The sequence below is a fragment of the Canis aureus genome, chromosome 3 (assembly GCF_053574225.1).
Source record: "Canis aureus isolate CA01 chromosome 3, VMU_Caureus_v.1.0, whole genome shotgun sequence".
In the NCBI taxonomy this organism is placed as follows: domain Eukaryota; kingdom Metazoa; phylum Chordata; class Mammalia; order Carnivora; family Canidae; genus Canis; species Canis aureus.
In genome coordinates, this window is record NC_135613.1 from 11,361,576 (window position 1) to 11,375,530 (window position 13,955).

Here is a 13,955-nt window from a genome sequence, read left to right on the forward strand (position 1 = left end):
AGACTTCCGGGTCACTGAAATACACACCAACAGAACGTGCACATGCTCACTTCGGCAGCACATATACACACCAACAGAACGTGCAAATCTGCCCAGAGCCCACCACATAAAGATGGGCACTATTTGCCATTACAAGCTCTCCCATGAAGGGTTTCTATCCCCCACCCAACAGCCACCACCTAAGGCTGGGATAAGAAGAAGGCGCAAACACCAAAAGGAAAAGCTAGTAGTTTATATAGATAGATATATAGATATATAGATATTGATATATATTGTGTTTACATAGTCCACAAGTTAAATGCAGGTATCCATAAGAAGAGCATTAACAATAAAAATACAATCTGTGTGTAGCCAAGTACAGAGACTTAAAATGGTAAAACAGCAAAAAGGATCTCACAAAAGTACAAATATACAGTACAAATTGATTTATTTAAAACAGTTACAAAAAAGCACAACAAAATAGAGATTATCCTTAGAATTATTAATGCTTTGTTAAAGATCAGGTAGGATTAGAGGGTAAGAAATGGTACTGGGTGGGGGGAGCACCTGACTAGTTCTAAGGCTTTAGATACAATGCAGTTGATTACATATTAATTCAGCCATTACATACTGGGGGTAGTAGTTGGGGGATCAGTAATTTATCTACAGGGAACTCCTACACAAATCAGATCCATCCAGACCTCCCCAGTGCCGTCCTTCTTTACTCCTCAGGACCCTAAAGCCACCTGATGACAACATTCCCGTTTCCTTTCTCCACCCCATTCCCTATCCATATATTCTTCCCTCCCCTAAGGTGCTGTGCAAGCTGAGAGCAATCTGCTCTCTGCAGCTGGAACATATACTGTTTTGGCTACAGGGATCCTGTGTGTGACTAGGAAGGATGTAGGGGGACAGCCTTATTTTAATACTTCAAGTTTGCCACGAGTACAGTCAGTCTCTTCCCAGCACAATCTATATTCTCTTGAGTGTGAGTGTCAAGCAAATAGGGGTGAACCCTGCCTTCAGCAATACCACCAATGCACTAACCACTCACAGCTCACAACTATGTGCAAACTCCCTGTCCAGGGAGTGGGTGTAAAACCACTGTGTCACCAGCTTGCTCACTCTCTGAAGAACCTCGGTCCCCGTGACAGTCATAAAGACAGAAATAAATGCTTGTAAGTTTGACAATAGGTAAAGGCACATGGGCTGCTGCCATACACTGCAGACAGGAACCCAATTTGAGGCCATCTTCACTGCTGGGCATTTGCAGTAGAATGGCTTTGGGATCACACAGACTTTAAGTTTGCAATCTACCGGGGGAGGATCTAGGCTTAACAGGAGAACTAATAAAGAAACCTTAGTGTGAAAAGTGCATTTATTACTACTGTTCCTGCTGGGGAGGCTCAGCAGGGCAAACCGCACCACCTCTCCTCCTTCCACCCCAGGCACTGTGCATAGTCTGCAGGTAAGGAGAGAGTGCAGTCGACTCTAGCATCTCCAGGGCCAGTGTCATCCTAGGCCCAGATCAGGTTTCTGGCCCAAAGATGAACCCTAGAGTTGAAAGAGCAACTGATAGCTGCAAAGACCCAGATGCTTATTTTATTATTGCATAATGTGGGAGGCCTTCCCTAGCCCAGGGAAGCTGGACGGCGAAGGCTTCCCAGCAGAGGGCTAATAGGTTCCTGGTCAACATCCAATCTTGCACAGTCCAGCTCTTCAACTGTAGTGTACACTTTTTCCCATCTGGAAAGTACTGTAGCTTCAGTGTGGTTTAGTAAACTTAGCCCTAAGAGGCCAGGAAGTCTCCCTAAAACTTGGCCTCTACCCAACTGACTTTGCTCTTCAGACTGTAACCTTATCTCCATGGCCAATTCAGTTAATCAGGTATCTTTACTCCAAAAGACCCAGGCCATTTCCCAGTCAGCCCATGTCCACCCTTCATCTCCAGTGTGATCATTCAATTCTCCAATATGTCTGCATGTTCTAGGTTTAAATCATCCCACCACCCTGTTTATCTCCTACGATGTCCACCGAAAAAAAACCCTAAACCCCACTGAGGGGCTCTTTCGGTCACACTCCGAACCCTCTTCACCCCAGAATCCACAGAACTGGAGCCAGATGAACCTCCCTAGGATGCTGACAAAGGCCCTAACCTGGTTCCCCATCATTTATTTTTAAAAACAGGATACAAGATACCACAAAGGAAAGCAGTTAATACATAGAAAATGCCCACTAATAAGACCTGCTTGCTTCTCCCTCAAGACAGATATTGGGAGCCAAAGGCTCCTGACAAGCACTGAAGCCACATCCCTTTGGATTCGCCAGCCCACCAGCAGCATTTCATACTATCCCTATTCAATAGACTTTGCTATAAAGTAACACTTGCACAGGTAAGAATGCACAGGATGCCTGGATTTCCTCTATATGCTCAGACATGGAAGGACAGGGAGCTCTAAAGGGTAGCAGGCAGCAGGACAGTGAGCAGACAGCAGCAGTGGCAAAGCAGCACAGAGCAAAGCCCTTGGTGTTATGACCAACTGGGACCAAGACTGTGGAAGGGTCAGCCAGATCTGCTAGGGCCCCTCCCCCTGGGCACAAGTATTCAGCTCTGAATTCCCTTCCCCCATGCCACTACAAACCATGCACGCGCGCACACACACACACACACACACACACACACCCATGTACACTAATCTTGATAGGAACGATGATCCAAGACTTGGATGTATTACTCATCCTTCACTTGGTCACTCTACTCCCAAACTGGTATAGCCATTCCTGTTTAGTGCCAGAGTTAGGAGTCCTCCTTTCTATTCCTGAACTCTGGGAATTTCAAACCACCAAGGGAACGGCTCTGGCCTTCTTCAATTGCCCCTTTCTCAAAAAGCTGACAGCTTCCCACTATAATGCTATCTCAAAACCACTCTTCAGTTTCTTGTCAACTTAGGAAATTCCTTTAAGGAAGAACAGACCACCACAGGCTCCTTTTATTTCTCATGCCTCGATGAGAAGACTGAACCAGAGGGAAAAAGCAAGTGGAATGACATAGCTCTGACCAAGATTTAGAGCACAGAGCTTCTATTCCTGGGAGCCCATACTTTCCAAGACACCTCTGCAGCTTAGTAGAACCGAGTATTAATATATTCCATACACATACATGAAAAGAGCTGCTGATGTTCTTCACCGGCAAGAGACAAAAGAGGAACAGCAGCAGAAAGGTCAGGGCACAACTTGCCAATATGCACAAGATGTTCTCTTTCCAGGGTTAAGTGGACATTACCAGGCTGGGAAGTGGAGGGTCACTCAGTTTAAACTACTGTATCTGGTTGGACATAGGTTTGCTCCCACCAGGAGGAAGCTCAATTGGTGTCCTTGATGGACACTTCTTGAGTGTCTACTGTGTGCATGCCACTGTATTCAGTTGGTGAGCCTCCCAATGAGGAAGGAGGTTTCTGAGAAACCCGTGCAAACAATAATCCCTAGGAATGAGTCGATCACAGAATAGCCAGAGATGAGGCCTTCTCCCAGGGCTGTCATCTGAGAAGATTCCCCTAAGACTTAGCCCCACAGGCCCCCCTCTATAGGAGACAAGCCAGAGAAAGCAGCATTCAGAGTAAATGGGGGTCAGAGAAGGGAAAGGTGAGGATCCCAAAAGCATACAAGGTTGAGTGTTCACCAGAGTTGGCGTTTGGTTCTGAGGTGACCCAGAGACTGAAGTCCTCACAGTCAGGTCAACAGCTTCCTTTGTATGGGCCTCTAAAACCTGACTGCTCTCTAGGAATGAAACAGTGGCGTGTTGGGCTTGTAGCATACAAGCCAGTCTCAGTCACTTTGTTCCCCCAGGAGAACAACCTTTAGCACCTGAACACTAAGAATGACTCCATTCTCAGAACTCCCCCTCCCCCTAGGAGGTAGGTAAGATTATTTATCCCCATTTGGCAGCTGGGGAGGAAGTGAAAGAGCGAGAGGTCACAAGACTTGCCTGAAGTCCTCAACAGAGCAAAGATCAGACCTCAGAGGTTTGGGACTCCTGATGACGGGCAAGGCCTCAGCCAGTCCAAGTACATTTCTAAAGGAAATGCCAGGATCATACGCTGGGAGAAGCCTCATCAGAGAGCTGGGTGGACAATACCCTGAGTTGCTTCAAGAGTCTGAAGACCCCTGAAAAACAAACAAAAAACCCACCCACCCACCTGAAAGCTGGTGGGGGAGCCTAATTCTCAATACCCAGTGGAAACCCACAGTCCAAGCCAATGCTAAAAGTTGTGGAGAGCATGGACTTAACACACAAGGGGGCAAATGCAACTAAGATTGAGAATGCTCTTTGCAGAAGAACACTCCACCACAAAATACGATGTAGAAGATTTCAGGTACCGGAAACTTATCGAGACTATCCCAGAACCTTCAAGCTGGCTGTGGGAGGGGATGGCTTGGAGAAGCCTGAATGCTGATGGGAAGTGGAGTGAGATAGGAGGGGCTGTGTAAAAACACCAGGATGGGCACTGCCCAGCCAGGTCTATTTGCCCTGACCCAGGGCACAGTTCCCTTCTTGTTTCACTACCAAGCTGTTCAGCTGCAGAGAGGAGGGGACATGATTCTTTATGAGTTTTTAAAAACAGGGACTATAACTGAAGAGGAAATCAGAGAGACCCCTACACGCTAAAAACTAGAGGTCTTGGTCAGAGTGGACAAAAACAATTTTGCAGAAGGGGAAAGGAAAGGCAGTGCAGCTACAAAGTAGGCCCAGGTCAAGACACCATGCAGAGGACAGGGCAGCAGAAGGGTGGGGGCAGCGCAGGCACTTAGGCACAACATAGACAGAGGAGGAGAGTAGGGGACTGGGGACAAAGGTCCACTGGTTCTTTCAAAACTCACCATTATGAACTAGAAATTTGTTACGATTTCGAAGTAGGTCTGGCATGCTGGGTACAAGGACCTTTGCTAGGTCAGCTACCTTTCCAGAAGCCCTGCCTAGAGCCCAGTTACCTGGCCATCAGGTCTTTCTCCCAAAGTCCCCTGCCTGGGTCCCCGCCAAAGCAGGACTTCACTCTGAACCCTGGAGGGGCTTCTCTTTCTCCTGGTGCTAGAAGCCTTGTGGGAGGAACAGTGGGGAGATGGGAAAGGGCTGAAGCACAGATCAAGCAGAGTCCTGCAGATGAGTGCTTCTCCCTCACAAACCCACAGACGTCTGTAACAAAATCACCCTTTAAAGTGCACAGCTCTCAAAAGAAGAGTTCTGGGTGGGAACCCTCTTAATCCCGATCATGGGGCTTCCTGCCCTCCCACCACAAAAAAGAAAGGAAAAAAACTTCAGACAGTTGAACTGCTACTATAAGCTGTGGATCATCATTTTTGGCTCTTTCTTTGCTCCCTCCCTCTGCCACCTGCCCCCAAAGCCTGACTTTCCCCTTGCAGGAGCTAGGGATGGGGAGGAAAGAACAGGGAGGCCCTGATATTTGGAATGTTTCTTATCCTGTGTGCACCCCCATCCTCCCTTGGCTCAGGCCTGCTGCTCCCCACCACAGCACCCTCTGGGGCTGTCCTGAAAGGGTGCTGTGCGGTAACGAGCAACAGACCCTGCCTCGGGAGGCTGCCTTCACGCCTCCGCCTCCCCCCCAATCTCACTGCCAAGAGCGCCTTCCCTGCTCGGCATGTGCAAATCCTCTGCCTGCGCACGGTGAGGCCCAGCTCCGGGGTAAAGCCCCAGTCCTGGTCTGGGAGAGAGGTTCATTTTCCTGCATTGGAACGCCCTTCGATGGACAGCTTTACCTCCTGCGGAATGAAAGAGGGACGGAGCAGTGCAGCTCGCGCCTCCTCCCCTTGCATGCTGTATCTTTGGAAGCTTGGGGCTGGCCAGCAGGCCTGAGCACCAGGCTCCGGCTGCGAGGGCTCTACCATTTGGGAGCCCTCACCTGACGGCTGGCTCTTCCCCTCACTGTCACATTGCTCTCTGGGTCCCAACACTGTCCTCTCAGGCCTTTCTCGGGGGGGACCCAGCTGGCCTGGGGGAGCGCAGCTAGCCTGAGAAACTGAGTTACTGTTCAAGCTCTGTAAACTGATAGAGATGCAGACATCTCCCACCTGCAGCCGATGGCAGGGCAAAGAGAAGAGCTGTGCAGTCCGCCCAGGGCTGCAAGAGGACCAGCCCTGGCCATACACAAAGAAGGGGTGCTCGGGGGGCACCTCGATGCTCACTTTGCTCTGCTGCTCACCAACCACAAAATGCAGCATGACAAATCCAGGCCACTGGCTCTCCTGAATGTCCACGACCGTGCTAGAGTCAATCTTCAGCCCCCCGCTCACTTCGGCACTGCGCACAAAGTCCTGGGTCTGGAGGTCCTCCACCCGCTTCAGCTCCCCTGTAGCCAGCTGGATGATGGCGCCTTTCATGAAATGGGAGGGCAAGTGGGAGGAGGTAATGGGGGGTGGCGTTGGCTCCTTATCTGGGAAGGTGGCTCTGGCCTGCATGTCCAAACTTGATGCCACCAGGATCTCCGAGCCCATGGGCAGCAGACCTGGGTCAGTTCCAGTGGGCACCAGGTTGCCATTGGCTACAACCATTGCTTTGGGTAAAGGTCTATGTTTCACCGGTTCCTGATGGGACTGAGGGTAGAACCCTCGGGCCTGATTTTTCTCGGCCATCTCTGCTGGGTTCCTAGCTGACCCTCGCCCCTCACCCTGATGGTCAGGGGTATGATGCGACAGGTTGAGGGGGCTGGGCTCATCCTTCCTCTGAGCTGTCACCACACGATAGTCCTGAGAAGCTAAAGCGCCAACCACCCGCTGGACCTCGAGGTCGGTGTCTGGGGTCCCTCGGTGTGCTGGCACTGCCACCTCTACCCGTGCAGTCTGAGAACCTGAAAACAACTGTCCATCCACCACACATTCTACCACTGGCACCAGTCCCTGGCCTTCACTCTTGCTGTTGGGGGAGTCGAGGGCTTCACTTTCCCGTCTTACTAAATTTCGTTCTCGCTGTCTCTGTCCGTTGGCAGCGGCTGCTTCCAGAGCAGACTGGCCCTCCTGAGGGGTAAGAATTGGGCTGGCACCTGCTGGAGGGGTTTCATGCAAAGTGTACCCAGCAGGTAGCCTGGACATCTGATAATAAATGGGCATCCGGCCTGGAGCAAGGTCCAGTGGCTGAGTACTTGAGTGATGTGGCAACTGCCCAGGTGGGGAAGTGGCAGGAGCTTTGTTGAATGAGTGGGCTGGGGATGAAGCCTGGGGGGGAGGAGTGGCTCCTTCTGCCAGGAGCGAGGCATATGGCACAAAGTGTGGAAGGTGAGAGGTGGCGAGGTTGGCAGAAGGAGAAAGGAGGGGACTTGGTAGGAAATTGGGTGGTACAGCATAGGGAAGGCTGTAAGGAGACCCAATAAACTGCAGAGAGGTGGACGGGAGTTGAGCATAGTGGATTGGGGGATAGTGGATTCCTGGATGTTGAATCAGTGAAGACGCTACATTAAATGTGGGGGGCAAGGGGCTCATGTTCACCACAGATGGGAGGCCAGTTGGGGAGAAGGTAGCAGGTGGCACAGCCACCTTATACAGCATGCCATACTGGTCCACCGTCAGACCCGTGATGGCCTCAGCTCCATCACCCCCCAGGCTGACTCTGGCTCCTGCCTGGCTCTGCCCGGCCACCACAACCCCTCGGGACCATTCAGAGGCATCACTGGAGGGTGTGTGGTTAGTTGAGCAGCTGGTAGTTCTCCCCATATCCTCGCTGGTCACGGGGAGGTCTCGTTTCTTTGGTGGAAGGCATTCCTGACTCCTCTCATGAACAGGTTTCATATTGCTCTGTGGTGTTCCTGGAGCCTGGAAGGGGTCGGCTTGCTCCTTGGGGCATCAGAAGGGGCTTCTCTGTGGCTCCCCTGCACCCCTCTCTGCTGCTGGCTGGGGCGCCCACATCTGCTAGGGAACAAATCAGAAGCAAAGAAAAGTAACCTAGGGGCGAACCAAGGCAAAGGAAATAGCAGAAACTGTGCCCATGGAGGAAGATGGAACAAAGGGGATCAATGGGGAAAAAAGCATGAGAAAGGAGCAAACATGGATGCCACCCTCCCCTCATTCATCCAATCCAGGACATGAAAACAGTCAGGGAAACTGCATAGAGCTCCAAGAACAAACATTCATTGATGCGTCAACAACCTGTGGGCTCTGCAATCCCAGCAAGACCAACAGTTTCATGATTAGCTGTGCCTCTGATAGGGATCCTGACTCTTCCCAGCCTTCTCCCCTAAGAGAAAATTTGCCACATGGTTGTTGCTGCCAGTTCTTTTTCCTAAGCTTCTCCTTTTGTCACCAAAGACTACCGTGCTATCTTCTTTCCAACATATGACCTCATCCCCGCTTCCTTTCCCCAGCCCAATTCGGGTTATGATCTCACCTTTCCCATCCCCCCATCCCAGGCCTAGTTAAACTCTCATCTTCCTTTGCCTCATATCACTACTACCTCAAAGACCGGGATGCCAGTGAAAAATAGCATCTTCTCTGCCCCAGGAAATACTACATTTCCCCCACGAGGAAAGTGATTGCACTTCTGTGTTCTATAATGTAGTTGTTTCTCCTCCTCCCTAAAGAGCAACAAAACTCTCTGGCCACACACAAAGACTCCCCCGCCCCAGTTTAGAAAGATTGCTTTTCTTCTTGTTGACTATCTTCAATGTACTTTCTTCATCCATTCTCTTTCTTTTTTCCTGTGTGTTTTCTTTTGCCAATGGCTCCTTTTCCACTGCCCTAGGTCTACTCTAGGCAACACTTCCTAAATTCTGGTTCTATTCCTTCACACATGTCTAGGTCTCTATGATCCATAAGAAAGTTCTCTCTCCCCTTTCTCTTATTGTTACCTTTCATACATGCTTTTATCCACTGTCATAAAGTATTCTTTCAGTCTGTACATTTCAATGCATATGAACTTTGTCACCTATTTCTTCCAAACAAGGCTCCAGATCTTTGGATCTGGATATTACACTCTGTTCTGTTTTTCCATTGTTGAATCCCAGATGTATTTTTCTGCAACAAGGTATCCAAATTTCCCTTTTTTACCTGAGCTTCCAGTGGTGCCTCTGAGCAGCTGTAGTAAGAAGCAGTGTCCTCCCCGCTGCCTTGGGAGCCTAGAAGACAGAAACAGGAATAAAGTAAGCAGGAGCCTAGCCTCTCCTTTTCCCCAGGGTCATCAAGAAAGGTAATTCTAAAGCTACAAAAACATTAAAGTCCATAAGTCCCTGCCTCATCCTCTGCTCCAGAGGTAACAGCACATTTATGCAGAGTGTCTAGACATTTGAATAGAGAAAATAGCTTTAAATATATAGAAAGACATCCCTGAAAAAAATGTTCAATGTATGTCAAATTTCATTGTTTTCCTTAACATCACATTCTTCACTCTCTCCCTGTACTTTATTCCCCAAAGGTTAAATTGACTTCCAATCCCAATTTCCAGGTAAATGCACAACTAAAAATGGAAGATTCAACATTATTCCCATGTGAACAATGGCAAGCTGGAAAAATCAACTCCATGGATTTCACTATTATTCAGGGCTGATGAAAACACAGATGTGGAGGTTATTTAAATGAGAAAAGTGGCACTAGAGGAAAAAGAACAATTATTTATGTTTCTGGGGCAGAAAAAGAGGTCAAGGGGGAGTCATTCAAGGGGAAGCCTTATTAACAGATTTTCAGAGTAAAAAAAAAAAAAAACAAAAACGAATCTTGTATGTGTATGTAAAAATTTCTGAGTGACAACTTCGTACCAAGTGCTGAATCAGGTGTGACAGAAAATGAAAACACTGCCTGGGTCCTAATGTAGCTTATTAACAATGAGGAAACAAAACTCACGCTAAACTATCAATATCTGAATCTACACATGCCGGTAACATCAAGGACCAGAGAAAAGCGTTAATCTCGGACGCCAGATAAAGCAGTATTGACCAGCACTGAGAAACTATCCACTGCCCTATCCAAGTCCTACAGAATGGCAAGCCTTTAACCAGACCGAAGCAACATTTATCTCTTAAGATTGGCAAGGTGTATGTACAAGAAAAGGTGATGAGATAGGAAAACGAGGGGAAGGAAAAATCCTCAGTTTTGTAAACAAATTACACAGTGGGCACGACTCTTGCATCCCTTCTTCGGTAGCAGCCCCGGTTAACTGAGAGGCAATTGGCTTTCTCCCTCATTCGCAACAGAAATTGGGGTCACATCTCCAATCTCTGAATTACATTTGCTTCCTGCCAACTAAAACCTTAAGCAAAACCTGCCTCTGGGTTCTCCAAACACGACCTAATAAAATAAATAAAAGATTCGCTCAAAAGGTCTGAGCGAATGACAACAAAGAGCCAAGCCTGTGCAACCAGGTTCCAACAACGCCAAACAATTTCGGAATCTGAAACCTCTTCCTCAGGGGTGGGGGGCTCAAAGAGCACTTGTGGGTGGGGAGAGACGTAGCCTGGGACCCCACCGAGCTAACGGGGCCGGGGGTCTGTTCCGGAGAGCTGCCAATGCTGCCAGTCAGAGCCCACAAGCAAGAGACGGAACCCGAAATTCGGTGAGGGCGAGAGGTGCGCCCGCCAGAGAGTGGAGCTCGGGAGAGACTACGTACGGGTGATGGCTTCCCGTGATCCTGCAATCCTTGCTTCGACAAGGGAAGGGCCCCAAACTGGGAATTTAACGCTTAGGGGTGCGGGGGGGGGGCGATCCCTGAAGCCGAGGAGCAGCGGCAAGGCCCCGCAGGGGATGCTTCCTTGTTTGGGGGCCCCTTCTCGCCCCGAAGCCTCGGACACCCCGGCCCGCGGGGACACGGCCGCGGGGGCGCCGGGGCCTGAGGCCGCCTTCCGGGCCGGGCCGGAGAAAAGCGCGCGGGGCTCCAGGCGCGGCCTCCTTCGCTCTCCGGGTCCGCGGTTCTCGGGCCCCGGTCCGGCGGGGCCATGGCTCCAGGGGGCCACTTCCTCCTAAGCTCCGAGCCAGGCCCGCTCGGCCTCAGAGAGGCCGCCCGGCAGCCCCCACTCCCGCGACACTCACCGGCCCATCTCACGGCGCTCCTTGGGCTCCTCCCGCTCGTCCCGGAGCCGCCGCCACCGCGGCCGCCGCCATCCCCGGCCCCGGAGCCGCCCCACACCCAGCGCCCCCCTAGCCGGGCGCCCGGAGATGGCGTCACGTGCGTCCCGCCCCCGGCGCGGGCAGATAGCGTCACCGCCCAGGCCAAGAGCGACGCCCAGGAACACGCAGGAAGGCAGCGAGGCGGCCCCTAGCCCCTTGCCCCTCGGCCCCAGCGCCCCCTCTGGTGGGAAAACGAACTCCTCCCAGGGGGGGAAACAGGGTCACGTGAGAAGGCGGGCCTCGCCCTCTCGCCCTGACCCCACCGTGACCCCCGCAATCTCTCCACTCCAGTAAATTCTGGGGGTTCCCAAACAGGGCCCCGGGGCGTGGCCGACGGCGACCCCCCCTTCCTGGGCTTCCGAGGCCTGACGGGTGAAGCCTGCTGTTGGGAACCTCGGGGAGCCCCCCCGGCGACCCCTGTCCAGGGGAGTAAGAAGATGCCCCTGGAGACCCAGGGTGGAGATGAGGGAGCGCTTTGCGTTGACAAATGGCTTTGAGGGGGATGAGAATGGACCGGATCCAGGATCCAGGAGAAGGTGAAGCAAGTGATGGGAACTTGAGGGTTGAGAGAAAGGGGTTCAGTACAGTGGAAGCCGTTTGGTTAGTGGAGAGAGGGCTTGGCTAACACGGTCAAGTCTTAGGTCACCACTCACTGCCAATCGTCTAGTCAACTCCATAATGGCATGGACATCGGATTATCAGCAAGTGGGAAAGCGAACCCCAGTCGAATTCGTGCTTTGGTTACACCGATGTAAAAGAGTTCTGCATCCAGACAAGAGAGAAAATTAAGTTTAACTGTTAGAGAGATTGAATCCGAGTGGGTTTTTCCCCTTTCAGTTTTTGCAGACTTTGTTCACTAAATAACAACTGATTTTTTTTTGTTGTTTGATTTTGAAAATAATTAGCTGGGCTCTGGTCCCTAGCCCGTAGTTGTCTGACCTTAGGAAAATCGTTTTCCTACTCTAGACTTAGGTTTCCACGTATGCAAAATGAGGAGCTTAAATTAGATGAGACGGTGGGAGTAAGATGTAGATAAAAGAGCTCTCTCTAAACATTTTAAGTGAAAATATAATTAAGTGTGTACAGTGTGATATCATGTATTTAATGCAAAAATACATATGTAACACATATAAAGACATATTATGTACCTGTACCAGAAAAGGAATGGAAGGCTATGTAACAACTAGTTGACATTGGTCATCTCGGGGCAGCCCGGGTGGCCGCAGCGGTTTAGCGCTGCCGTCAGCCCAGGGTGTGATCCTGGAGACCCTGGATCGAGTCACACGTTCGGCTCCCTGCGTGGGGCCTGCTTCTCCCTCTGCCTGTGTCTCTGCTTCTCTCTCTGTCTCTCATGAATAAATAAATAAAATCTTAAAAAAAAAAAAAAAAGAAAGGAAGACTTTGCCCTTCCTTCTAAAAAGAAAAAAAATTGATTATCTCTGGAGAAGAAAGCAGCATTGGGTGGTGACCAAAAAGATAACAAAAAGGACGTATTGTTTAGATTTCTTATGGGATATTATCTTAGAAATATTAAGATGAGTAAGTTAAAAAACAAAGTATATGGTCTTTAAGATTCCTTCTAGGGAATCAGTTGACCTCAATTTTGGTATTTTCTCACTTCGATACACACAAAGGATCATCAAAACCATTGAATGCCCCCACACACACACCTTGCACCAGTGGGTGAAACAATAAAGGTACTGATCTGCAGCCAGCTAAATCAGCAGAGGGCTATGCTTCGAGGATGTTAGTATGATTCATGACAGTCATCTTCTCTCTCAATTTGGCTAAGAAGGAAGTCCTGTGGTCACTCAGTGATTCCGTTTTAGCACTAACTGGCATTCTGGCTTCTAAGTCATTGCTTAGCTCTCTAAATTGGCATTAAAACTACCAAGATAAAACAAAAACTACCAAGATAGAAAAACAAGTCTATACTCTTTTTTGAACATCAAAATGATATATGCAGGGCACCTAGTTGACTCAGTTAAGCAGCTGCCTTCAGCTCAGGTCATGATTTCAGGATTCTGGGATGGGGCTCCCTACTTAATGGGGAGTCTGCTTCTCCCTTTCCTTCTGCTCCTCCCACCTTGCTCTCTCTCTCTCAAATAAATAAATAAAATCTTTAAAAAATGACAATACATACTGCTGTCTTTGCCAGTTTTTTCCATATCAACAAATTCAAATATTTTAAAAATCTGCCAAGATAGAGACCCTTGAATCATCCAGGTGTATTCAAGGAAAGCCATTTCCTCCAGGTTTAAGATATGCTCTCAGACAGCTGGGGTTTCAGACAAAATTGAAAGAGCAGACTCAGGTAGATGCAACCAAAAAGAATTTTTTGGCTACCAGCCGTTAACATGATTACATAGTGCAAAGGCGTTTCTGATTAAACAAACAAACAAACAAACACACACACACACACAGACACACACACAAACAGGATGTTCTGATTGGCGAGGCACAGGTGATTTCCTCGTTTGGTGGGGCAGTCCCAAAAGAATGGGTCGTATCTCTGCTGTATTCTCTTCTGGAACTCTTTATTCCAAGCAATCTTCATTTGTTTGGTCCTACATATTGATGGTAGGAAGCTCCAAGGTGACAATTTGACAGGAATATTAGTGATGAGTAAACTAACATAGTTTTTAGATTTAAGACTAAAATAACTAAAAGTTACCTCATTTCTCCAAAACTCTGTACTAATCTCTGGAATCTGGGTAATTCCCTATGTAAGTTATTTATGGTAAGTTAAGCCCAGGGCCTTATTCACTGTAAACTGGCCTAATAGATAGTTATTGAATGACATTTTACAAGGATACTCAAACTGGGAGACTCTCCTTGCTAATTTTCTTTTTTGGTCCCATTTCCTCATTTCTACTCTT

General features: G+C 49.2%; 1 protein-coding gene across 4 annotated transcripts; it reads right to left on the reverse strand.

Moving 5' to 3' along the window:
- Window positions 1-217: 217 nt before the first annotated feature.
- Window positions 218-11,129, reverse strand: ATXN1L (ataxin 1 like). 4 transcript variants are annotated; one of them, XM_077889462.1, is made up of 4 exons: window positions 10,999-11,129; window positions 9,028-9,095; window positions 8,131-8,218; window positions 218-7,890 (listed from the first exon to the last, which is right to left on the reverse strand). In XM_077889462.1, exon 4 carries the CDS (start codon window positions 7,771-7,773, stop codon window positions 5,710-5,712), a length of 2,064 nt encoding a protein of 687 aa, XP_077745588.1. In that variant the 5' UTR covers window positions 7,774-7,890; window positions 8,131-8,218; window positions 9,028-9,095; window positions 10,999-11,129; the 3' UTR covers window positions 218-5,709. The 4 variants fall into 4 exon arrangements, with proteins under 4 accessions (XP_077745588.1, XP_077745599.1, XP_077745568.1 ...); XM_077889473.1 differs by having other exon boundaries at window positions 218-7,893; XM_077889442.1 differs by lacking the exon at window positions 8,131-8,218.
- Window positions 11,130-13,955: the final 2,826 nt, after the last annotated feature.